Source organism: Podarcis tiliguerta, assembly GCF_965153285.1.
Source record: "Podarcis tiliguerta genome assembly, chromosome: 10".
In the NCBI taxonomy this organism is placed as follows: Eukaryota; Metazoa; Chordata; class Lepidosauria; order Squamata; family Lacertidae; genus Podarcis; species Podarcis tiliguerta.
Window position 1 is genome coordinate 26,380,560 of NC_139543.1, and position 24,901 is coordinate 26,405,460.

A 24,901-nucleotide genomic window follows, 5' to 3' on the forward strand; every position below is an offset into this window, starting at 1 on the left:
CGAGTTCACAAAGTTACAGAAAGTGAGTTGTATCCAATTAAGTTTTATTCAAAGTAAACCCATTGAAATCAACTGTCCTAAGTTACTCATGTTCATTAATGTCAGTGGGTCTACTCTGAGTAAAGCTAACACTGCCTGCATCCTGAAATCAGCAAGATCTTGGGATCTCCCTGGTTGCATTCATTGCTTGCAATTTTGTCTAAAAGAGAAGAGTGGTAAGCAACCTTAAAATTTCCTTAAACTAGCGTTCAGGAAAGCCTTTGGGTTGCAGGCATGAAGCGTGTGCTACATTTCCTAAATGTTATGTTTTAATATGTATTAGTATTGTTTTAATTCTAATTGTTTAACTTTAATATTTTGCAAGCTGCTGCGTAATACTTGGTTTTTGTTTTTGTTGTGCAGGCAGGCAGGGTTGCCATGTGCCTACGGCATTCTGGAAATAAATATTATGAAAATCGGCAACAACCAAAAAAAGCAAGGAAATAGACATGAAGCCTGCACAAATGAAATACACATCTGCATTATTTAGCAGCATCAAACTTTCAGCCGTTATCTGCAAAAGTGTTGGACCACAAATCATCCATCCCAGCAAAAATCTTTCTCTACGCTTTGATTTTGGACTGGTAGCAAACCACCATAAAGAGTGAGTTATGTGGTTGACATTTTGTTTACAGCTGTAACAGGAACACCAAGCCCCATAAAATACTGAGAATGGAGGGACCAAACAGCGTGTCAATTATTGCTGCACACAGCAAAAGGAAGGGAGAGAGAGGGAGTCGGAGCTTGGAGTTATCGTTAATTCCAGGCACCAGGTGGTATGTCACCATTATCACTCCCATGTCACTTTAAAATGATACATTATATAAATGCATTGCAGCTTCCACCTCACAGAATTGTGCTGTGTTTCATTATGTACTGCCATGCTATGTAGAACATTTAGCCTTATTTTTTCCCTCTGTATTAACAGACTATATGTGTATAATATGTGCCAGGCGATTTGTTTCTCTGTGTTATTTTTATATAATATGGAGGCAATATTTTGCACCCCAGTCCTAGCTTTCCAATTGTTGCTTGAAAGTAAAGCTGGTTGCTTTCAGGTTTTTCCCCATTGCTATCCCATGATGCAAACAATCCAACGTCTTGAATCTGGATATGTGTGATAGCCCTGCTTATCCCTTCCGCCTGAGAATTAACCTTCACCAGAAGAATATACATAGCAGACATGGCTTCATTCTGACTTTGAAGGAAAAAAGAATATCCGAGAAGAGAGAGAAAAAAATCCACTGGTAGACCTTCAAAGATTAATCTTCCTTCTGTATGATTATGTACAGAATCTGGCCCGTCAATGATACAAAAAAAAAAAAAAAGTTAAGAGAATTTTTGAAATTTAGGTTTAGAGAAAATAATATCCCCCCCCCACAACAATTTGGTTTTAACAGACCATAACTGAACATGCTGTGTTGTCCTCCTTCAAATACATTTCAACCCAAAGCTTATAAATAAATACGACTGGATGTTTTGTTTTAGAAGAGCAGCAGCTTAAAATAACTGCATGCCCACTAACCTGCTGTTCCATGTAATGCCATTTGCCTCAGCATCCAACGATCGCTGTGTTTCTAAGCTTGAAATACTGTTGCTCAAATTGCTTTTTGCTAAATGCAGTAGTTTCTACAAGCTGCAAAAGCAGCATAATATTACCCCACGGGTGGCAGTAGTTTCACTGTGCGATAAGAGGTTTCCTTAAAATGTATATTTATTATTTACAGCAAAAGAGGAAGTACATAAAACTAGATGGTTTTTACTCAGAAACCAGTAAAATTTGGGAGTGATTATATGGCTAGCATTGCATCTGCAATCTACTTCTCTCTTTCAGTCTCAGACTGAGAAGTCAGCAGTGGAAGAGGTGAACCATACCTTCATCATTATGGTTAAACAGAGATCACAAGTTAATGCCTTCCTTGCCTTTTAGAGGTACAATTCTTCAGATCCACCATAAATGCACATAGACAGTAGAATGAACAGTCCACCTTCCAATGGAGGCATTACATTTTAATAGGGCCCATGTCCACAAAATAGCCTGCAAAGTTTACTTCAGACATAGGCAAACTCGGCCCTCCAGATGTTTTGGGACTACAACTCCCATCATCCCAGACCACTGGTCCTGTTAGCTAGGGATGATGGGAGTTGTAGTCCCAAAACATCTGGAGGGCCGAGTTTGCCTATGCCTGGCTTACTTCATCGGTTCCTAGGTTTTTTTTTATCAGGGATTCTTACTACATAATCTGAGCCTGGTCATGCATTTCATGCCTTCAGATTGTATTTGAACATACAGTCCTGCATACTGTAGCTATCTGGAGACAGCAGCAGAGATGGGGCAAGTCATTGGGAGCCACCATCTTTCTTTCCCCAGTTCTAGCCTGGAATGGGACTACAGTCCATCATAATATGTCGTTCCCAAGGAGGCACTGTAATAGAACATGGCAGCTCGCTGAGTGTCATTTGCAGCTCTAGCACTGGTGGAAAAAATAAGTTGCTTCTAAAAGGAAGAAAACAATACAACAAGACCTCTGCCAATTATTCTAATAAGCCTGAGCCCACCATTCTGCACCATTTTTAGAATTCCTCCTATCTCCCACACCTGAGGAAACTGTTGAATTTCTGCGCAGTTCCATAGTTTCTGAATGGCTGATAGGAACTGGCTGGCATTTCTGGTTCAGCACTAGATAGAACTAAGGGCTGCATCCAACATTCTCTTGAGCTTAGTGGGCAGGTGAGTTTTAAAGCTGCACAATCTATTGAGCAACAAAAGTTACCAGCGACATGCTTATTTTTGCATTCTCTTGCACAACAACATCCCACTGCCACATCTAGGAGAAGGAAAACTCTAGGAGAAGGAAACCTCCACTGCCTTGCTGCCATACTCGTCTGTGAGAAAGGCTTGGGGAGTAAACCTCGAGGAAAAATCCATACCCGCTGCCTTGTGAAACATCTTTAGGGGAAGAAAAGGCTAAGGACTAAACCCTACACAAATCTGGAGTACAGTCCCTAAGACAGTTGGATGGCGCCTTGTATGCTTCTTTCCTTCCATGAACTTCCTTCCATGGATTTAGCTTTGTAGCCAGTGGCGTAGCGTGGGTTGTCAGCACCCGGGGCAAGGCAAGTAATTTGCGCCCCCTAACCTGTGGATTTGCGCCCCCTAACCCTACCCCCCAGATGTTGCGGGTGGTGCGGCCGGCCCCCCCTGCACCCCCCACGCTACGCCACTGTTTGTAGCCAAGCCATAGTGTGCAGTGCCTTTTTTGACATGAATATGTACCACTGAGTGCTGGGACCCTCCTGTTTCTTTGAGTTGTGAAGGAGAAGCAAATCAAGAAATCTATGAGAAAATGAATCCCTTTTTTACTTGGGTATGGATCAGGCTGCTCTTCTGGTCTGGGTGTGATAGGTTTCTGGAAGTGATATAGGGTGGTATTCAACTAAATTCTAATCAGATTAGAACCGTTGATGTTTACAGACCTAACTTTGTCCTGATAATTAATTTCAGTGGGTCTGCTCTGAGTAATTCACACTGCTGGAAAAATCCTCAGTCACAGAAATCCTGAGTTTTCTGGAGAAATCTATCATCTATCTATCTTTCTATCTATCTGTGTACCAATTGATTAATTGCAGATTAATATGATTTTTAAAAATAATTCCCTTTGTCTGTTTAGGTCATCAAAGAATTTAAGTTCCCTGGGTCAGAAAGTACCTTGAAGCTTACATTTGAAGATGGCCCAAGCACAATGAATTCAGTCTGGGGCCTGGTTTGCACAACATGCAAGGCCATGCAAAAGTGTGAGCTCTTAGAGAGGATTTTGCAGCCACTTTAGTCCTTTTTGCTGCTAGACCACACTGAGCGAAGCCAAAGTCTGGCTTAGAGTGTCGTGCAAACCAGGCTAAAGTCAGCCACACCAAGCATGACTCAAACACAAATGCATAGCAAAAGCACATAAATTATGCTACCCCTTTACTGACCTTCACATGACTCTCCACTTGGTGAAAACATGCCATTATCATGGTAGCCATCCCTGCACTCACAGTGGTACCATCCAGGGAGGTTAATACAGGTGGCCCGGCTGTCGCACTGAACAAAGCCATCTGAACATTCATCAATGTCTGTTCATCAAACAGAAAAGGGAAAACAGCAACAAGACTGTAACATAAAGTAACATAAGCTGCTGTTTGTGGACACACAAAAGAAACTGATGCATTCATGATCAGGATATATGAATATTTCTAAGCAGAAGTGTTTAAACTCCATATCCTAGTATGCAATAAATCTAATAGGAACTGGAACTTCGCAAGCCTTCTTGAAAAAAAATGTGAAATGAAAAATAAATGAGAACCATAAACAAAACAACATTAAATTATACTCTGTATTGTTTAAACATTTCTAATTCATTCAATGAAGACAAATGATAAACAGACTGCTTTGTGTTTCAACTGACCATGGCAAGCGGGGAAAAATATGATTCCAGCAATAGTTATATTTCTAGCCATTATCTCCTCCCGGCAATCCTTACACCAGGCTGCCTCATGTAAACCAGGATTATCTATTTCTGTAGAATGTCAAGACATTAAATCCTAACTCCCATTATCTAGAAGCTAATGCTGCTGGGAATGAGTGCAAAGACTGCTGATAGAAGAGAGAGAATGGTCCTCAACACATTTTTGAATATGAATCGCACCATTTGATTCTTAATAATTAGAACGCTTTCTGAGCTGTAACAAACAATTTTCCTGGACCTACATATTGTTTTCCCAGAGAATGTGAAAAGGTAGAACTTTCAAGCCACACAAGCGATTGTACCAAATCTCTGCAGATGCTGTTTAGTACTTCTCTGAGAAGTGGAACCAAAAAAATAAAGAGAGAAGTAAAGCAAATCTATGTCTAGAGTTTGCTAAAGTAATAAAGAGGAAGTAGTGAACAGTGCTCTACAAATTAGTTCCAGAAATAGGAAGGACAGCAGCTAGTGTATTAAAAACCAACCAAACAAAAACCCACATAGGAACAATTGATCCAGCTCTCTCAAAAAAACATAGTATTTCATTATACCTTGGGGAAAATGCTTAATTTGAAATCTATCTTGTTTAGCAATATTGATATTCCCAGTTACGACAAACCAAGACTATGGTTGGACCCTCCCCAATCTACATAATGCATAAATTGGGTAATTAATGAAGTAAATTGCATGCTACAATGTTGTGTACTCAGGTTACCATCTACGCTGTGATATGACTTAAAATATATTCCCAGAGTTCATTTCCTTTTGTCAGTTATACACATTAGACCATTAAGCCTCCTTCTGGCTAGCCTTTTATAGTATTAAGCAGCAAATCCAAACCAAATGCTTTTACTTACAGCTTCTCACACCCTCCCTCCCAAATGCTTTTGCAGCTACAGAAGAAAATCTACACCAGACCTTCCAGTTCTGTAACGAATCCCTAGGTGCCTATAAAACAAACTATGCTCAGGAAACTAATTGCAAATTTAAGCCCAACTTCCCTTCTGCCTCTGTCTTTGCTTGCTCTTGGAAAGAAGTTGTAAGTGAGATATTGGGTGGCGGAGGGAGATGAGATGAAGATATCAATGAGAATTGTGTTGATTTGAAGGGAATGAACCTTTTTCTGTTGGCAGGAAGAATGCATTTGGACGTGCTATACAACACACAAGGAAAAATGAAAGCCTATCATCAGAAACCCCACTATGTTCCTTGGAAATGATTGCTCTGATGCTTTCATGCCAACTACCACATATTGGCCATGTTGGACATCATAGTAGAACACGACTTATTGTGATGGGAATGAGCCTAGCTTCAGCCTGGCCTTGCATGTTTCCTCCTGCTCATCTGACACCTTGGATGCTATCAGTGCCTGCTAGTACATATTGGCCAAATCTGAATGCCTTGAGAACCCATGGATTATCATGATGGGAACTAGCATAGCTTCCCCTGGTTTTGCAAACTCCTGACATGGCCACAAAGAGGAGTCTGGAAGTTTCAGCTGCAATTTTTGATCAACCCCAGTTCGCCCTGTCAACACCAGTTGACAGTAACACATTGGTTAATTTTAACAATGACTTGTTTAAAACAAAACTTCAAGCCATAATTTAGGAACGGACTGGTTTAAAACAAACCATAGTTAAAATTAAAGTAGTTTGGAGTTTGGATGTAAGACTAAGCTGTAATTAATCAAAACTGAAAGCAAAAACTTCCAATTCCTTTCCTACAACTAAATTGGAGAAGTGTGGCAAAACTGCTGGTGAATCGAGGGAGAGGCTAGGCTCACATCACGATAAACTATAGTTTATCATGATGTCTGAACTAAGCCATTGAATTAAAGCCCGCAGTGGTTGTCATACAGAATTCTTGATGGTTTAGGAATAGTGAAAATCTCCAAGCCAAAACCATAACAATGTTGAATGCAGTCTTTGTTGCAAAGGGAGGTAAGTAAAGAGTTTGCATTTAGAATTATAGCCACTACTTAGCAACATGCATTCAAAATACTGAAAGACAGATTTCTCTCTTGCTGAGAGATTGGATTCATTTACTGAGAACAACAGGAAAGAAAACACACAAGTTAGGTCAAAGGTGTATTAATGAATTAAACAAATTTTGTACTCCTCTCTTCAGAACAACACTGTGACGCTGTAAACTTCCTAATTATGAACAGAGCATCATAGTCAGAGGCATTATGCATTTTTATAAGCACTCTTACTGATTATTCACAAGTGTGGGGCGGGGGGACAAATCTTGATTGACATGTCAGTATTGGTAAACTGACAGCCAAAATAACTATTCTGTATTTATTTTCAAAAAAACCTGACAAACCAATATCACAAGAAATATTACTTCGGATGAAATGCTTTTACATATGCCAATAAAGAAAGAAATACTCTCCTCTCATTTCCTTATGTCAGAATGCAAAGTTGTTGAATGGAGCTCTGTAGGACTCTCTGCCATTAATATGCTGATGGAAGAATTCTGCTGGTCTCTAGGAAATGACAGATTGTCTGCTAACAACCAATTCCACTGAAAATGCCTGCAGTCAGTCAGTCAGTACTGAATAGTATTCTATTACCCTCTAAACTAGAGGTCTAAAGCTGCGGCTGCAGCCCATCCCTTTAGGCAAGGGGTGGACAACCTTTGTTTCTGCCAAGGTCTGCACATCCTCAGGGATAATCTGTAGGTGGAGACCAACCAAACATGCCAACAGTCGCTGGAGGGAAAACCAATGATGGGTGGAACCAGGGCTTTTTTCCACCTGGAACCCTGTGGCAGTTCTTTAGCAGGTGTTGCAAAGGTTTTATTTGTTCAATTTCTACCCCACCCTTCATCACACAGGGATTCCAGGGCAGGTTCCACACTAAAAACCATAGCATACAATGCATACGTCAGGTAACAAACAAAACGAAAATTCTCAGCCTGTAAAATTCTCAGCTCTTGTCTCCAATGCTGTTTAAAATCCAGGAGACATTGCCAGGGGACACTGATCTGGAGGTTTTGACACAGCTTTATTTTGCCTTCTTCTCAACTCCAGATGTAGCAGTGGATTAGCTAAACATGTTGAATAAAAAATAATCATGCAAAGTGGGTAATGTGGGATACCCCTTGTCCTAATTCATGCAAACATTTGTGTGATTTGTTTATTCATTTTATTTCACCACCTTTCCTCCAAGGAACTCAAGGTAGATCAGGCTAAGAATGATAAGCACTGGGTCATCCAGTGACCTTCATAGCTGACTCTCCAGACCTAGATGAACTGTCTAATCCAGGTTTTCCCAACCTTGGGTTCCCAGATGTTGCTGGACTACAACTCCCATCATTCCTGACCACTGTTCCTGCTAGCTAGGAATGATGGGGGTTGTACTCTAACAACATCTGGGGGTCCAAGATTGAGAAAGGCTGGCTAACCACTATATAATACTTGTTCTCTTTGCTGATGCTAACATCACTGTACCCCAGAAAAACAGAAGACTCACGAGTTTTGAGTAGCACACCAGTAATTTGACAATAGTACAATAGTACACTACGCTTAGTATTAGTCTGAGCTATTACTCTTTGTGTGGAATATTCTTCCTTTCCTTTTCCAGTGGATTTATATTGTGATGTGATTTGATGGTTAATTAGTGGCTCCCTGAAAAGTTTTGCTTATCTAGCAGCTCTGAGCTCTGAGAAGCAGTGACACTCCTAATGAAGGCCAATTTAACACTGAACTGGTTAAACATTAGAAAGCTGACTCTAACATAGGAATATATGCCTTTGCGATCTAGAAAAAAACCCCAGTGAAGACCAATGTGACACAATGAGGTATTGTGCAAAGTATGTGCTTTCTTCACAGGAAGATAGTGACTTTTAAAAGCAATGACAAATCTTGATGCTGCTGGGAAGCCAATTTATAGCAAGAGGCATGAAAAATCTGTCTAGCTCATTACCTGACTATCCTATGGAGCCTCTACTAGTTGGCACTGTATAAGATTATTACTCAATAATTGTGATTAAATGGATCCTGTGTCTATTTGATAGCCATGCCATTTAATGGCAGTTTAAGACAGGCATGTTTTCAGACACTTGCAATTGTACATAATTAAATGTGAAGCTGGCTTTCCCAACTCAACTTGTGCCAGATTCTTTTTAGCGGTCCAAAGTAAAGGAGTTCCAATGGGTTTCTTCTCACCCAATGTGTGTTCTCACTTTTTATCTCAGGGTCATTCCCAATTAATCATCAGGAGCCATTTTCTTCACTGTTTACACAAAGCGTGTTCTCCTTCAGGGAGAGCACGTGTTGCGGTGGGGTCTACTGAGCCACCCCTCTGTTACCAGGCAAGGTCTCTAAAGATGGCCTGGGGCAGTGATTGGTTCACTGGGTTGCTGGGGTAAAAGTTATGTTGCAATTTTGGTGGGAGGGGTAAAAAGGTTTAAATACTCTGCACGCAGCCTTGTACTTTCTCTTTTGCTGCGTGCAACGGATCACCTGGAGCACTTGGACCGTCTGGAGGACAGTGGAGCGATCTTCTCATTGTCTGGTTACATTTCTTTATTTTCCCCTTCTTTTTAATCTTCTCTAGTCCCTTAATTTAATCCCCCCCCTTTTTTTTTTCCTGTTTGATTTCCCACCCCACCCCTTATCCTGCCCTTTGGGAAGATTCTCCCTGTACCTGTGAGCACTGCCTGTGCTTAATCCTCCTTGGCTTGCCTTTCCCAATAGGGAGAGAGCCCCCATTAGGGGTTTTCTTTTGCAAAAAGGTTTTCCCCATTTTTGCCTGTTTAATTGTGGGGCTAGCCAGGGCGGTTCCCAGCTTACCTGGAATCACTTTCATTTATACCATCCCCATAGGCTGGCTTTATTTTGGGTGCGTGCAGTGCTGTTGGCCAAAATTTTAATCTAGCCTTGGGCGGGAGCACTATATTGAGTTCCTTTAATATTGCAATGAGACAAAAAAGGCAGAGAGCAGAAGCATGGAGGCCTGCACGGCCTGCACATATCATTCAAGCCTAAGCCTGCTACAGTTAGCAGTACAGTAAATTTCCAGGTTACTTGGAATCACTTTCGTTTATAGTATCCTCATAGATTGGCTTTATTTTGGGTGATTGCAGTGCTGTTGGCTGAGTTTTAATTTAGCCTTGGGCGGGAGCACTATTTTGAGTTCCTTTAATATTGCAATGAGACAAAAAAGGCAGAGAGCAGAAGCTGGGAGGCCATCACGGCCTGCACGGCCTGCACATATCATTCAAGCCTAAGCCTGCTACAGTTAGCAGTACAGTAAATTGTTAAGTTCCTGTGACATGTGACTCATTCTCTCTATAAGAATGTATCTGTTTGCTTGCAGGCTCACTTGTTGCTAATGTATATCTTAGGCAGACAGAGTGGAGCCAGAGGCTCTCTGTGCCTCCAATGAGCACTCTTTGTATGCTCTTTAACTATGCTGTTTCTGAACAAGTTTATTTTCTGCAAGTTTGTTTTTCCCTTATAGTGGCAACTGCCATTTTAGAGACGAGCCATTGTGGCTTAGTGGCTAGAGCGCAGGACTAGGACCTGGGAGACAGGGTTCATATCCCCCACTTAGCCATTGTTATCACATAACAAAACAAGCTGCTCCTTTTGGACTATTTTGTTGCTGGGTAGTTTGGCGCATTTGTGATATTGCTCCCAAAAAGAACTTGGGGTTTCTTGAGGAGGTGCTTCCCTCTAAAGGGCAAGCAGGGGTACCTGGACAGGCGGTGGGTTGCCTCGAGTTTGTTATCTCATTGGAAACATTTATGTCTGGCCTAGCAGGTGATCCTAGGGCTTGGCCCGCTTGGCCCTAGAATTTGATGGCCTCTGGCAGCGTTTCTGGCCTGAATAGCGTCCCCATGTGGTGCACAAAGCATTGGTTTCACCTGTTCCTCACATTGTTTAGGTTTTTTGCAGACTATGACAGGGCCTTTGCAGATGCCTCCAGAGCTTGCCTCTCCTGCAGAGGATGACATGTTGATGCCCCAGGTGCCTTCTTCCGGAAGGAAGCGTCTTCAGAGGCAGGTAAAAGCGGAGCAGGGATGAGGCTTACACCTCCTTGCAGGTAAATCATCACTGGGATGATGATGATTCAGACATCACCTTGGACCTCTCCAGGGGTCAGGGTGAGGCTGTTCCAAGTCTTTAGGGATCATCATGGATAGCTCAGCCGGTCAGCCTATGGTGCCGGTAATGCCTAGGTTGCAGGATTGGTCCCTGTATGGGACAGCTGCATGCTCCCTCATCACTTTACCCGGACACTGAGGTCCAGCGCCGAGGGCCTTTCTGGTGGTTCCCTTACTGTGAGAAGCCAAGTTACAGGGTACCAGGTGGAGGGCCTTCTCGGCAGTGGCACCTGCCCTGTGGTACACCCTCCCACCAGATGTCTACTACCAGACTTTTAGAAGACATCTATGGCGGCCCTGTTCAGGGAAGCTTTTAATGTTTGATGCATTACTGTATTTTAATATTTTGTTGGAAGCTGCCCTGAGTGGCTGGGGAAGCCCTGCCAGATGGGCGGGGTACAAATAGATTATGATGATGATGATGATATTGTGGGAGAGTGGACTAGATGATCCTCAGAGTCCCTTCCAACCCCACTATTCTATAAGTGGTAATTCACTATGATGGGAATGTTAGACGCAGGGCTGCCATCATCCCCTTAGCTCGCTAGGATCACAGGGACGGGGACATGTGGACAGCTCCACATTTCAAATGGAAATTCCCTGAGCAATAGAACCTGAAGCTGGTATGCAGGAAGCTGGCCCGGTGGCAGCTTTGTTGGGACTTCTTAGGGATCGTCCCTAAGAGAGCCCCATACGATTCCATCTGATCCATATTTATCACATCCCAAAGGCACCTCAGTGAATGATGCTATCCCTCCGGAATTGTTCCGTGAAATATGCATCTTTGGATCAGGCAGTTGAGCTTACCAACAAATTGGAGGAGGTGCCTTGTTGGCATTATGCAATATTGAATTGGCTGTTAGGCTGCTGCCGGTTCACCCTCAAGATTTTAAGTAGTTAGGCTTTAATTGGATGGTCCTTATATTCATAAGGCGATGCCAGTGGGTTGCTCAATAGGCTCTGCAGCACTGGAGTCCTTTAGCGCCTTTCTGGATTGAACATTGCGAGTCAAGACTCGTTTAACTGGGGGTATCGTTATGTGGATTATTTTACTGGCTGATTCTTGTGACACCAGCCTCTGCTTAGCTTACTGGATGCCCCTTTATTCCCTGAGGAGCTGGGTGTTCTGTTGGCAGTGGAGGATAGTGGGTCCTACTGCCCCTTTTAACGTATTTGGGGCTAGCTGGATACCGTTGCTCAAACATCTGCTTGCCTGTGGAAATCTGTTTGCCTTGAAGGATGTTATTCTTGTAATACTTCCTCTGAAGCAAGTGTTGCTTTGTCAGATCCTACCATTCCTAGGTCAGTTAAATTTTGCATGCAGGGTGGTTGCTCCAGGCTGCTCCTTCCATTCCTGCTTGGCCAGGTGGTCTCATGGCCCGGGGTCCCTTCATCATCATGTACAGTGGCCTTGAGCCTGGCAGGGCAAGGCAATCACATGTAACCTAACTTTTCTCGAGTTTTCCCCATTGTAGTGTCAGTGCACATCTGGACTGAGGAGTTTAGGGACCGTTGGATCTGTCTTGGTCTGATAACCAGGCAGTGTGAGAGTCCTGGCAAAACGGTCTTCATGCTCTGGCAGAGTCTTCGCAATGCTTAAGGTTTAATATTGCGTTTCTGCTCGCTTTATTTCGGGATCATCTAATGTTTTTGCTGTCGCTCTATCCCGTTTTTTCAGTTGGAGAGCTTCAGATCCTGGGCTCTGGACGCCCAGCTAGACCGGATTTTTCTGGAGCTCCTTTGGCACTTGGCAACAATTATTAATTATGAGGAGTAGTAGCTTACGTTTCCCCATCTGCTTTCAGGTCTTATGAGAAGGCCGGGATTGATTTCTTAAAATTTAGCTGGCAGTCCTCGGCCATTCAGAGGAACCTGCCCCCATCCTCTGAGCAGGACCTGCAGTAATTCACCCATCTGCTGCAGATCGGATGCAGTGTTAAAACTATCAGAATTCAGTCCGCTGCAATGTCTGCTAGAGTAAAGCTTTAATTTTTCAGAGACCCTTCTAAAAGTGTGTCGTGCGCAGGGTCTCGGAAGGTTGGAATAGGCTCCGACCTTCACAGGCCAGCAGGCAGGAAGCCGGTCAATGTTTGACCTATGCAGTATCCGCAACAAGTTAAGACTTGTCGGCTGGTTCAAGATCAAGACAAGACTTATTTCAGTATTCCATTGTAATTTTGGTGTACTGAGGGTTGGGGAAATTGTGTTGGAGCCAGCACGGGGCTGAGAGTTCGGAGGCTTATTGCCTCAGGACTTTTCCTTATCTGCTTTGGAGCTTGTCATAAGTGTCTGGAGCTCTAAGTCAGACTAGTGAGCAGGGTTGCCACCATCAGGCTTCCAGTCACAGGTGAGGTGGGCCCTTGCCCTGTTATTGGATACCGGAAATATTTGGCTTTTCGTTCCCCTGGGGGCTGGCTCGATCCTAGTGCACAGAAATGGGTTCTGGTTCGACAGGCATCTAATTGCTCACATTGTGCGCCTGTTATTGCAGCCTGCGGCTTGCCTACTGCTGAACACACCTCATTCCTTCCAAATAGGTGCTGCTGCAAAGGCTGCGCACTGGGGCCTGTTAGTAGGCAGGATTGTGAATACGGGTCATTGGAAGTCTGACGCTGACAAAGGTTATGTCAGGAAGCATCGCCAATGATGCCTGTGCTGATGCCTGTCTGTTATTCCTTTTTTCATAGGAGCAGCTGTTCGCATTTGGATTGTCGGCCACAGCATCATGCACTGAGCTGGCAAGCACCCTGACGAGTCTGGACTGGGGGCGCCATCTCAGCCTTCCTGCCCATGTTTCTAGCTCCAGAACGCATCTGGATTGTGGTGCACAGCATCGTTTACTGGGCTGGCATCAGAGCTAGGCAGGCTGGAAGGGGACTGGGTCTTGGCCTCCCGCAGCATGTGCAGGTCTCGCTCCAGTCCGTATCTGGATTGTGGGGCACAGCATCGTGTACTGGGCTGGCATCAGAGTGAGGCAGTCTGGAAGGGGATCTCGGCTTCCCACAGCACGTACAGGTGCCGTGGATATCCAGACGGGGAATGCGGTGGAGTGAATTCATCCCACTAATTAAGCAGAGGGTGCTTTCACATGGCCCCCCTTTGGCAATTTTGGTGCAGTTGGGGGAGAATGATATGGCAAAGGTTGATTGCTTTACTTTGCAATCCGTGATTCTAAGAGACTTGGGGGAATTGGTGACCTTAATACCTACCGTTAAAATATTTTGGTCACAATTACTGCAAAGGAGCAATTGGCAGGGCATTTCTCAACCCAAGGCTGCCGAAAGGGCCAGGAAGCGCATTAATTCCGCAGTGAGCAAGAGGGTAGCGGAATTGGGTGGATTGGTGATTTACCACCCGGATATTACCTTCAAGGCTCTGGCCCTTTACCGCAATGATGGGGTACATCTTTCCGAGCTGGGGAATGATGTCTGGTTGGATGCGGTAATTGGAGGATTGAAGGTTGGGTTGGGATTGTGAGTGGTTGGCGGCGAGCATAAGAGCTCGATTGGCGGTTAGGCATTGGTTATAAATCTGGTGGAGGAGGGGTCAGGATAGGCTGTGCCTGCCCCTCCATGGTTGCTGCGGAAAGGGAATTCCGTTGGAGGGGGGGTCAGGATAATTAATTAATTAATTAATTAAATTTATTACGGCTATTAGCCCATAAAGTATGTACAAACATAAAAACACAGGGACATAAAAACAGATATATCCGACCACAGAAGGTGAACACTACGATGCAAGGATGGGTCATTGAGCAGAGCCAAGTGACAGCTTAGGGCCAGGAGAGCTCCAAGGGACGGATCACAGAAAAGGAAAACTGAAGTCGAACTCCGACATGCACTCTCATCATAGCAGTCCAATTAGTTTTGATGTTGTTGTTGTTGTTTGGTGGTTTTTGAGTGTGAGATAACCGCATTCAGAAATCTCGCCACCTGCAGAGTTACAGAAGGATCTGTATCCTGCAAAAGCAGTGCGGCGTGTGACTCAGCAGGCCTGCCAACCAAGCGCAGTAAAGCAGGACCCAGGAATTTAGCCCTGGCTATGCTATGTAGGGGACAGTTGAACATTATATGTGAAAGAGATTCAGCAGTTTCCCCGTCGCACACGCATAGCGGAGACACCAAACCCTTGGAAAATCTGTGGTTCAGCAGGTTCGATGGAAAGACATTGAACCTTGCACGAATAAATGCACGTCGGTGTGGTACTGATGAAAGAGATGACATGTATGATGGGAGGCCAAGTGGTGGGGTTATTCCGTGATACCTGGGGGAGCAGACACCCCCACCCCTGGCGAGGTTGTGTTGATTTTCAATGTCCGCTAATCTTTGCTCAATAAGGCTTTTGGCTGAGCGTAAGTTCATCTTTAAGGAGTCCGCTGGGGAAATTCCGATGCTCAGAAGTTTGGTATGGATTTTTCCTACCCACGGATTGACAAAGACGTCTCGCCAGAGGCACTGAAAAAGGTAATGGTCGGGAAGCCTATGCCAGCTGGACAGCCAATAGCCAAAGACTCGCTTCCAGATGACAGTCTCCAATGATGCAATCCTTAACTCCAGACGTATGGCTGCGTTGCTCACACACATGGGGAGTTTCAGAAGGCGACGGAGAAACTGATTCTGCAATGTCCCCAGTGATGTTAAATTGGACCCTGGGGCCCAAAGCGGGGCAGCATAACAAAGGGTGGAAACCACTTTTGCGTGGTATACCTTCAATGCAGAAGGGATGGGAGAGGCTCCGTCGGCCGCAAGAAATTGGAGTAGAGTATTAAGTATTGTTTTCCCTTTGTTTAGTAAATACTGTATCTGTGGCTTCCAGCTTAGATTGTAATGAAAAAAGACTCCCAGGTATTTAAATTTGAAAACCTGTTCTAATTGGACTCCATCTAACTTCCAGCTGTAAGTTTTCCGAGACCTGGAAAAGACCAGGACTTTAGATTTCCCATGATTAATTGTCAGATGGTTAAGTTTGCAATAAGCCGCAAAAATCTTTAGAGCTCTGCATAAACCAACTCTAGAGTAGGAAAGGATCGCTGCATCGTCGGCATATAGGAGCAAAGGGCAGCGAAAATCAGCTAGGCGGGGGGCATGAATGTTGGCTTGAGACTCGTTCAGAGAGAGCTTCATATCGCTAATAAACAGGTTGAAGAGGAGTGGGGCCAAAATGCAGCCTTGGCGCACACCTCTATTTATTGGGACCTCGTTGGATAGGTTTCCCGCCGGTGTGAGTCTCACTCTAGCCGACGACCCATGGTGTAATTGGGTTATAAGCCATAACAGCCTTCTATCTATGCCCCATCTCTCTAATTTCTTCCATAGGCAATTTCTTGGGATACTGTCGAAGGCAGCCTTTAGGTCTATAAAAGCGACACATAGGCGCCCCCGACTCGGGGCAGAATATTTTCTGGCAAGATGATACATGATTACCATATGGTCAGAGGTCGAGTAATTGTTCCTAAAGCCCGCTTGCTCATGGCCAATCAAATTTGAGTCGTTTGCCCAATGGGACAGCTTGGACAGCAAAAATTTTGCATAAATTTTCCCGATGATAGACAAAAGGTTGATGTTCCGATAGTTCTCCGGGTCAGCAGGGGGACCCTTTTTATGGACTGGCACGATCACGGCCTCCTTCCATGACCTAGGGATAAGCCCCGTAGAATTAATTGCATCAAAAACTTTGGCCAGAATTTCAGCCCACCACCTTGGTTGCGCAACAATAACCTCAGCAGGGACTAAATCCGGCCCGGGGGCTTTGCCCGTTTTCAGATCTAATATCAAGTCCATTATCAGGTCCGGGTCAGTGGAGGGCCACAAAGGTAGATGGTCGGCTCGTAGTTCCATGGATGAGTTGGATTCCTCTGCCAAGGAGAAATATTTACTCAGGAATTGTTCCCATATGGGCGCAGGGATAATCGTCAGTGGGTACTTCCTTCCTCTTTTGTTTATCAGAGCCCAAAATTCCTGTGGTCTGCGGGATCTCGAGGCCGCAATCAAGGCTCGCCAACGTTTTTGATACCACTCGCGTTTGGCCAGCTTTAAAGTCTGTTTGTATGCTCTTTTGGCTTGTAAATAGGAAGATGGTAGAGCCTGAGCATTAGAGTTTTTGTATTCATTATAGATGGAACGAAGAAGGGATCTTGCTTGTTTGCAAGAGATGTTAAACCAGGGGGCCCCAGCACTGCAATGCGCCACTTTCACCTTTTGAGGAGGTGATGTAAAAAAAGTGGTAAGGTCTGTTATAAGAAGGTTAAAAAGTTTCAAGACCGAATTGGAATCTTGTAAATCAGTAGTTATTTGAGGTAAGTAGGCGTTGATTTCCCTATGGAAGAAAACCTGATATTTTTGGGCCACAGCCTCCGACCATTTGATCCCTCTTATTTTGATCGATGATGAGGTTTCCAGAAGGACTGAGTGTTTATTGTCATTCTGGCACCGGAACAATGACAGAGTGGTCACTATTGGGAGGTGATCACTGAAATGTTGGTTTTCAACTTGGAAGGAAAGTACATTGACGGCCAGATTTGCGGAGATCAAGAGGTAATCGATAACACTGTTAGATGTTAGTCCCAGGTGAGTGAACTCCCCCGGTATATCGGGGGGGAAGGTGCCGTTCAAAAATACTAGATTCAGGCGAATGGCCATTTGGTAAAGGGTCACTCCTGCTTTATTTACTCTGTTGTCCTTTGAAGTTCTAATTCTGGCATGTTCCAAGTCAAAATTGTCCAAACATGGGGGAGTCCACCATTTGGACTTGGTTAGTAAGTCCCAATTTGTGGCAATACGAGCATTAAAGTCTCCCCCAATTAAGGAGTACGAGTTAGGGCATTTAGTATGACATGACAGTAGGTGATTTTCAAATGATTCCCATCTCCAATCAAGATCAGGCGCTGAGCCTTCGGGGGGGAGATAAACATTAGTAATTAGTAATGAGGACTTCCCTTCTGTGATCAGTCCAGATAGAGCAAAAGGCGGGGAAGCCCGTACCAGAGTGAATTTGGCGCGAAGTTGGAGTGAAATCCCAATCAAAAGGCCCCCTTTGGGGCGACCACCTTTCAAAGAAGGGGAGGCCGGAAGTGTTAGAAGATCAAAGCCGTCTATGGTAATTTCTTCCTCATCCCATGTTTCTTGGAATAGAATGATTTTAAATGAATTTATGTACTTCCTGAATTCGGGGTCTGATTTTTTGGTTCTCCAACCAGCAATGTTCCAGCTAAGTATTGATAATGTCGAGTCCTTGTGCTGTCCCGGTAATTGTCACTTTGAGTTGTTTAATGGGTTCTTGGAGGTAGAACGAGGACCCATAAGGAAATCGGTAATTTTAGTTTGTGCGGATAAGGTCTTCTTCCGTGTTAATTGTATCGATGATTTGGTAACATTAACGGGCAGGAAGGGCTTTGCCGGGAAGGAAGAATTAGGCAGAGTTGGTGAGGTCGGATGCTGTTCATTGAGGTGAGTAGTAACAAGTCTTTGATGGGCTACACTAGTAGATCCGTCAGAATTATCAGTCTTAACCAGGGTAGCGCTAAGAGGTGTTCCAGCCATCACTTGTAGTTGCTGCGCAGATGGGGAGGAATTATCACGCAGATGTATTAAAGGACATGAACGTGAGGATGGTGCATGTATAGTCATTTCCTGGTGATCTTCAGGCAGGGTAGATTCTAGCTCAGGCATTGAGGCAAAGGAGTCATCAACTTCCATATTTTGATTGGGCATAAGGACTGAGATGGGAGTATTGAGTTTATCGACTTCCTCCACGGTAGAATGGTGTTGTAGGTCAACAGGTGACTGCTGATTCAGATCAGTAGGGGGTAACAAGGTAACAGGTTGAGAAATTGTCAGGGCATTTGATGGAGACACCATGTGGGACGTGGAGCGCCTGCTCTCCTCTCTCATCGGTATAGAGGGGTCCCCTTGCGATAGAAGTCTTTGTTTGAGTAGATCCAATCTATCGAGAATAGCCTGCTGTTCTTCTGAAGGGAGTTTTCCATAAGAGGAGATAAGATTTCTCTCTTCAGGGATATTCCAATCTCCGCTTGCAGTTGGATCATTCCTCAACGTAACTAGATGGGCACTTGGGGTCGCAGGTGGAACAGGGGATACCCGGCTAGGTGTTTTTCCCGTTATTATAGGAACAGAAGAAGGGAATGAGCGCTCATTGCCAGTTGAGATGTTGGCAAAAAGAGGTTTAACACTCATGTCCTTAAAGACTCTTGTTGTTACAATCTCCCAGGGTGCCAGTCGATCTTTTTGTCTTGCAAGAAGATGTGGGATCCTTGCAGACTGGAAGGAGAGCATAAATTTCCTTGGCCAGGGCGTGGCGTTTAGGGGTGCTACAGATATAAGATCTATCTGGAAAAAAGGAATATTTAACAAATCACGAAGGTACCCTTTAGCCATCCTCAGGTTATTCCACCTGAGACTGGGGGCATCACGGGAAAAAATGGATAAACATATTTTGTTAGGTTGAAAAATCAAAGATTGCTTATTCCTTTGGAGCAGTGGCAGCCTGCCTCTTAGGTCCTTAAGGAGAGATTTCTGGTCAAGTTGTCTCTTTAAGGCACTTACAAGCTGCACAGGAGGTTGATGCAAATTAGATAGCTCAGTTGAGGAAGGTAGATGAGCCAGAAGGGCCCGTGAAAGTTTGTTCAATGACAAAGAAATCCCCTCCAATTCCTTGAAAATGAAGCTTAAAGTCCTGATTACCAGTTGTATTTGATCAGGTACTAAATCATGGGCTGTTTGCCCTAATGCTTCCCGTTTCAGTGACGGAGGGGTAATTAAGGTGTCAGGGGGGAGGGCTTCCCTATGGCATCCATCCCCCGCTGAATCAGCTAGCTTTTCCAACTCTCCTTGATCATACAGAGGCCAGAAGCGGTTGTATGTTTCAACCGCAGAAACAGTTACTTGCTCCGTTTTGCTGTTATTGTTAGTAGATGGTGGGGGAGATTCAAGCTTTGACTGCTTTGCTCTTGGAGGTGAACAACCTTTCTCAGCAGATCTTGGTCGCTTGCCATGACCCATTTGTCGCTGTCTCACTGACTACGGAGGTTCAAAGTAGAGGTAAACGGAGACAAAAGAGAACTTATCTTTTATGGCCGCAACTCCTCTGCTACTCCTCCTCCACTGCTCAGCGTAACCCAATCTTCAAGGCGGCGTTACTAATCAGCAGAAGGTTTGAATATCCTTGTTGATACGTATATTGGCCAACCATAGAAGTAAAACGATTAAAACTTCTAACAGAGGTAAAATGATTTAAAAGTCTAATAAAAACAGCTAAAAAAACAGCTAAAAAGACGGCTATAAAAGGCTATAAAAGGTTTGTAATCCAGAGGGTTCATGAAGGAGAAGTTGTTACAGCCGCCATCTTGCCCCTACCGGGGTCAGGATAGGCTGTGCCTGCCCCTCCATGGTTGCTGCGGAAAGGGAATTCCGTTAAAGGAATCCTGGGGCTTGCCATCTTTTCGTCCAATCCCTGGAATGGGACTAGGGCCGGCAAGCCTTCGGGGAGCAGGCGGGTGAGAGTTGAGGGTCTGTGTCTCAGCTCCAATTCCTCCCCGACTTGCTTTCCCCCGCACTGTCTTTCGGTGGTGCCCGGAAGTCAGTTCTGTCCCCAGGCGGGGGGACAGATAGTCTTAACCAATGCCTAAACAACCACTCGCGGTTTGTATTTGAATAAAGTTGTGGCCAAAATCATGCCAAAAATCTTAAACAAAAATTACGTGTCTGTTGTGAGTTATTTGGGGGGTGGATTGGGGACCTCGACACGCAAAGCGTGTTCTCCTTCAGGGACAGCACGTGTTGCGGTGGGGTCTACTGAGCCACCCCTCTGTTACCAGGCAAGGTCTCTAAAGATGGCCTGGGGCAGTGATTGGTTCACTGGGTTGCTGGGGTAAAAGTTATGTTGCAATTTTGGTGGGAGGGGTAAAAAGGTTTAAATACTCTGCACGCAGCCTTGTACTTTCTCTTTTGCTGCGTGCAACGGATCACGCGCCCACCCGCCCTAGAGTAAGGGGTTGTTGCGTTGACCTTGCTATTGCCTGTCATGGGGTCGTCTGCCTTTGAGCAGGGGCCTGGTAGGAATTTTTCCACCTGCCAAATTGGCTGGCTGGGTGGTTTTTGCCTACTACGTAGCAAATCGTCACAACTTGTAAGGTTGTGGTTAGGCATTGGTTATAAATCTGGTGGAGGAGGGGTCAGGATAGGCTGTGCCTGCCCCTCCATGGTTGCTGCGGAAAGGGAATTCCGTTGGAGGAGGGGTCAGGATAGGCTGTGCCTGCCCCTCCATGGTTGCTGCGGAAAGGGAATTCCGTTAAAGGAATCCTGGGGCTTGCCATCTTTTCGTCCAATCCCTGGAATGGGACTAGGGCCGGCAAGCCTTCGGGGAGCAGGCGGGTGAGAGTTGAGGGTCTGTGTCTCAGCTCCAATTCCTCCCCGACTTGCTTTCCCCCGCACTGTCTTTCGGTGGTGCCCGGAAGTCAGTTCTGTCCCCAGGCGGGGGGACAGATAGTCTTAACCAATGCCTAAACAACCACTCACGGTTTGTATTTGAATAAAGTTGTGGCCAAAATCATGCCAAAAATCTTAAACAAAATCACGTGTCTGTTGTGAGTTATTTGGGGGGTGGATTGGGGACCTCGACACGCAACAGCTTCTGACCAGCAACAAAAATGTCTCCCATTGGGTCTCTTGATTAGCTCTGGGGCAAAACTGCACAGAGCAGTTGCTAAGCAACTACTGATATGCCCTGCTGCGTTTCTCTGCCAGCCAATTTCAAGTTTTATTGGGGCAAGGATGGACTCCAACTCCCATCATCCCTGACTATTGGATATATTGCCTGGGACTGATTAGAACTGGAGTCCAACAACATTCGAAGCTCTGCAAGTTCCTGTTGCAACTTGACATAAAGTTATATCCATCTGTTAGATCATGTAATAGCTTTTTAATAATAATAATAATAAAAAAAATCCACAAGCCAGCCAAATACTTCCCCTTCTTTTTACTCATTCTACCAGTGGTTTTTATTACACTGAAGTTTAAATAAGATTTTCATAATTCATTTCCATAGCAATCTTGATTTCACACAACTCTGTCCTATCACTTTCTATGCTTTCCTTTATGAGCTGTTAGACTCCATTGTTTATTTTTGTTTTCCTTGAATGAAAGCATGTTTCAATAAAGAAGCAAAACACAAGGCACTCTCAATGAAATTGCATTTCCATGTATCTGAAAATTATGGACAATTGCAAATGGGCAACTGCATTTATTGGTCTGAAACCTGAAAACCTTTGCTTTTTTTTTACTCATCCCAAACACAGATGTAGAGATGGTGAGTAGCATTTGCTGTGGGAAGTTTGACCTTTATTTACTTAGAAGAATGTGGTGCCAGGATTAACCTTTTAAAACAATAATTTAACATAGCTCTCTGGACTCCCAAAGTTGAGTTTTGATCAGCTGTAAATTGCAGAAGACCTTTATCCCCAAGACAGTACATGGCAATGGCAATAGATTTTGATGTAAAGGCTCCCTAAGGCTACAAGAAGCAGTTTTATTGTAGTAGCCCTTTAGAACACTTGCAGTTCCAAAGGCCACTGCTGTTTAAGTACATCAATAAGTAAGGGGGGTGGGGCGGAGAGAAGAAAAATATTCTGATGCTGCTACAAAAAGGATGTGGTTGGTCCTTTTAGGGGTGCAGAGCTGGTGAGTTGGTCTGCTTCATTTCCCAAACCCCTTCCATTGGCTTAGGAAATTCGATGATGATGAAAAATCAGATCATTTCTGGACCAGTATTGGGGGCATCAGAGACAGTTGCCAGGAGTACAATCCTAGTAGTGCAACCCTAATTCATTTTATTCAAAAGTAAAATGCGGGTGGCGCTGTGGGTAAAAGCCTCAGCACCTAGGGCTTGCCGATCGAAAGGTCGGCGGTTTGAATCCCCGCGGCGGGGTGCGCTCCCGTTGTTCGGTCCCAGCGCCTCCCAACCTAGCAGTTTGAAAGCACCCCCGGGTGCAAGTAGATAAATAAAAAGGTAAAGATAAATAAAAAGGTAAATAAAAAGGCAAGTAGATAAATAAAAAGGCCCCGTTCGGGCCAGTCTTGACAGACTCTAGGGTTGTGCGCCCATCTCACTTAAGAGGCCGGGGGCCAGCGCTGTCCGAAGACACTTCCGGGTCACGTGGCCAGCGTGACAAGCTGCATCTGGCAAGCCAGCGCAGCACACGGAACGCCGTTTACCTTCCCGCTAGTAAGCGGTCCCTATTTATCTACTTGCACCCAAAGGTGCTTTCGAACTGCTAGGTTGGCAGGCGCTGGGACCGATAAATAGGGACCGCTTACTAGCGGGAAGGTAAACGCCGTTTTCGTGTGCGGCTCTGGCTCGCCAGAGCAGTGATGTCACGCTGGCCACGTGACCCGGAAGTGTCTCCGGACAGCGCTGGCCCCCGGCCTCTTGAGTGAGATGGGCGCACATCCCTAGAGTCTGTCAAGACTGGCCCGTATGGGCAGGGGTATCTTTACCTTTACCTTTAAGACCTTCTAAAATCAACGGGTGTTACTTCCTAGTAAGTGTGCATAAGATTGTGGTCATTGCTCTCAGTTGGGAAGCAAGGCTGGGTTCTTATCCTAAAGAATCAGGAAGACCCAATTCTAACAGCAAGAGTTTGTTGAAAATGAATCAACTTAGAGGGCTTCAGGGAGACATGAGATATTTATACTAGTGTCTAGTATAACATTTACTACTATAATTATCAGGGGGCATGCATTTGATTCTGATGAATCCCAAAACTTGAAAATAAAAATGGCAGTTTCAGAGAGATATGAGGCTCTCCTGAGATCAAGTGGGTATCCTTTGAGGTATCCCAAACTGAATCAGGCTGCTTCTGAAGCATTTGGACTGCTTTGGAGGTCCCAGACAACTTGGACAGGCTCAGACTGTGTTTTTCAAATAGTTACATTTTCCCATTTAAGGAGAAGGGCAATTGTAGGAGGGAGATGAGAGGTGAAGTTTTGTGACTGTCAACTCTAGCTTCTAAACAGAGAACAGCTTTTCCAGGACTCTCCATTTTATTGTAAATCACAGTGGCCTGGGAAGGGATGCAGAAGGAATGAATTTGCTCATTGTCAATTGGACAGAAAACAAGCCCAGGAAGAACCACGAACTCTTTTCTTATTCCTTATACCCACATGAATGCTTCTGAAATTTCACTGGCTTCTTTATCAAGAGCACCTCTTTGATGTTTGTTGTTTTCTTGAAAATTGCCCACAAAACAACAGTAAATCACAAGGAGATAAGAATGGCTGGCTGGATCAGGCTAATGGCCCATCAAGTCCAGCCTCACATAGTGAGCAACCAGATGCCTGGTTCACAAGAAGAAAACAAGCACAACTTCCCTCTCTTTCTCCACTTGTGATTCTCAGCAACTGCCATTCAGATACATGCTTTCTCCAACAGTGAAGCCAGAACATATTCGTCATGGCCAATCCTTTTCAACAGCTCAAAATGGTAAAGGCTGCACTTTACCCCTGCACCTGCCCTTGTGAAATTTAGCAGTATTCACCCCCACAGGAGGGGCTATCAGAGTCCCTTCAATTTTCATGCAATTCTGCCATAAAAAAAGTTATATGGGCTCTGCTCTCTCTTTTAAATGAGACTAAATGAGAAAAGTGACCAGCAAAAATGCCCCTACAAATATTTGTCTGAAATTTGGCAGGCTTTATATCCACTCCACAGGGGCTACTAAGCACACAAATTCCATCGAATGTCACCAAAAGCTAACGGCATTAAAACTGCTTTATTATTTCCCCATGACAGTGAATGTGGAGACACAAAGCTTCACAGGTTCTCATTCAAACCTGAGGTGAAGCAGATGTCCTCAGAAGCATATCAGGCTTACTTCCAAGCAGCCAAATTGGGAGTCCAAGCAAAATTTCATGCTTAGTGCATACCCCCTAATAATTAGATGTGTTTTACCAAAAGGTTTGATCAAGAAAGGAGGGAAGGGAAAGAACAGGAAATAGAATGGAGAAATAGAATGCCCTAATCCAGTTCAGAAATGCAGGTGACATCCCTGAGATTTTTTTTCCCCAATGCTATGATAGGAGAAGGAGGGAAATGGATTACTTATTCACAGGCATGCATAATGTTTTGTCACAGATGTGAAAAGTAAACTTTTTGGCCCTAATAATCCTAAATTTGATTGTTAAGTCCTAAAAGGATTGTTAAATCCTTCCGAAATCAAGAAAACAAATGAC

The 24,901-nt window shown here is 44.5% G+C and overlaps 1 protein-coding gene across 3 annotated transcripts in view; it reads right to left on the reverse strand.

The window, feature by feature from the left end:
- Positions 1-24,901, reverse strand: part of NELL2 (neural EGFL like 2) — a 120,597-nt gene that overhangs the window by 9,715 nt on the left and 85,981 nt on the right. For 2 of the 3 annotated variants that reach the window (XM_083399591.1, XM_083399592.1), the window contains one exon: positions 4,015-4,155. The exons of the other annotated variant lie outside the window; for it this stretch is intronic. In XM_083399591.1, the coding sequence (XP_083255717.1) occupies positions 4,015-4,155 (141 nt within the window). The remainder of the gene's footprint in view (positions 1-4,014; positions 4,156-24,901) is intronic. 3 annotated transcript variants of the gene reach the window in all.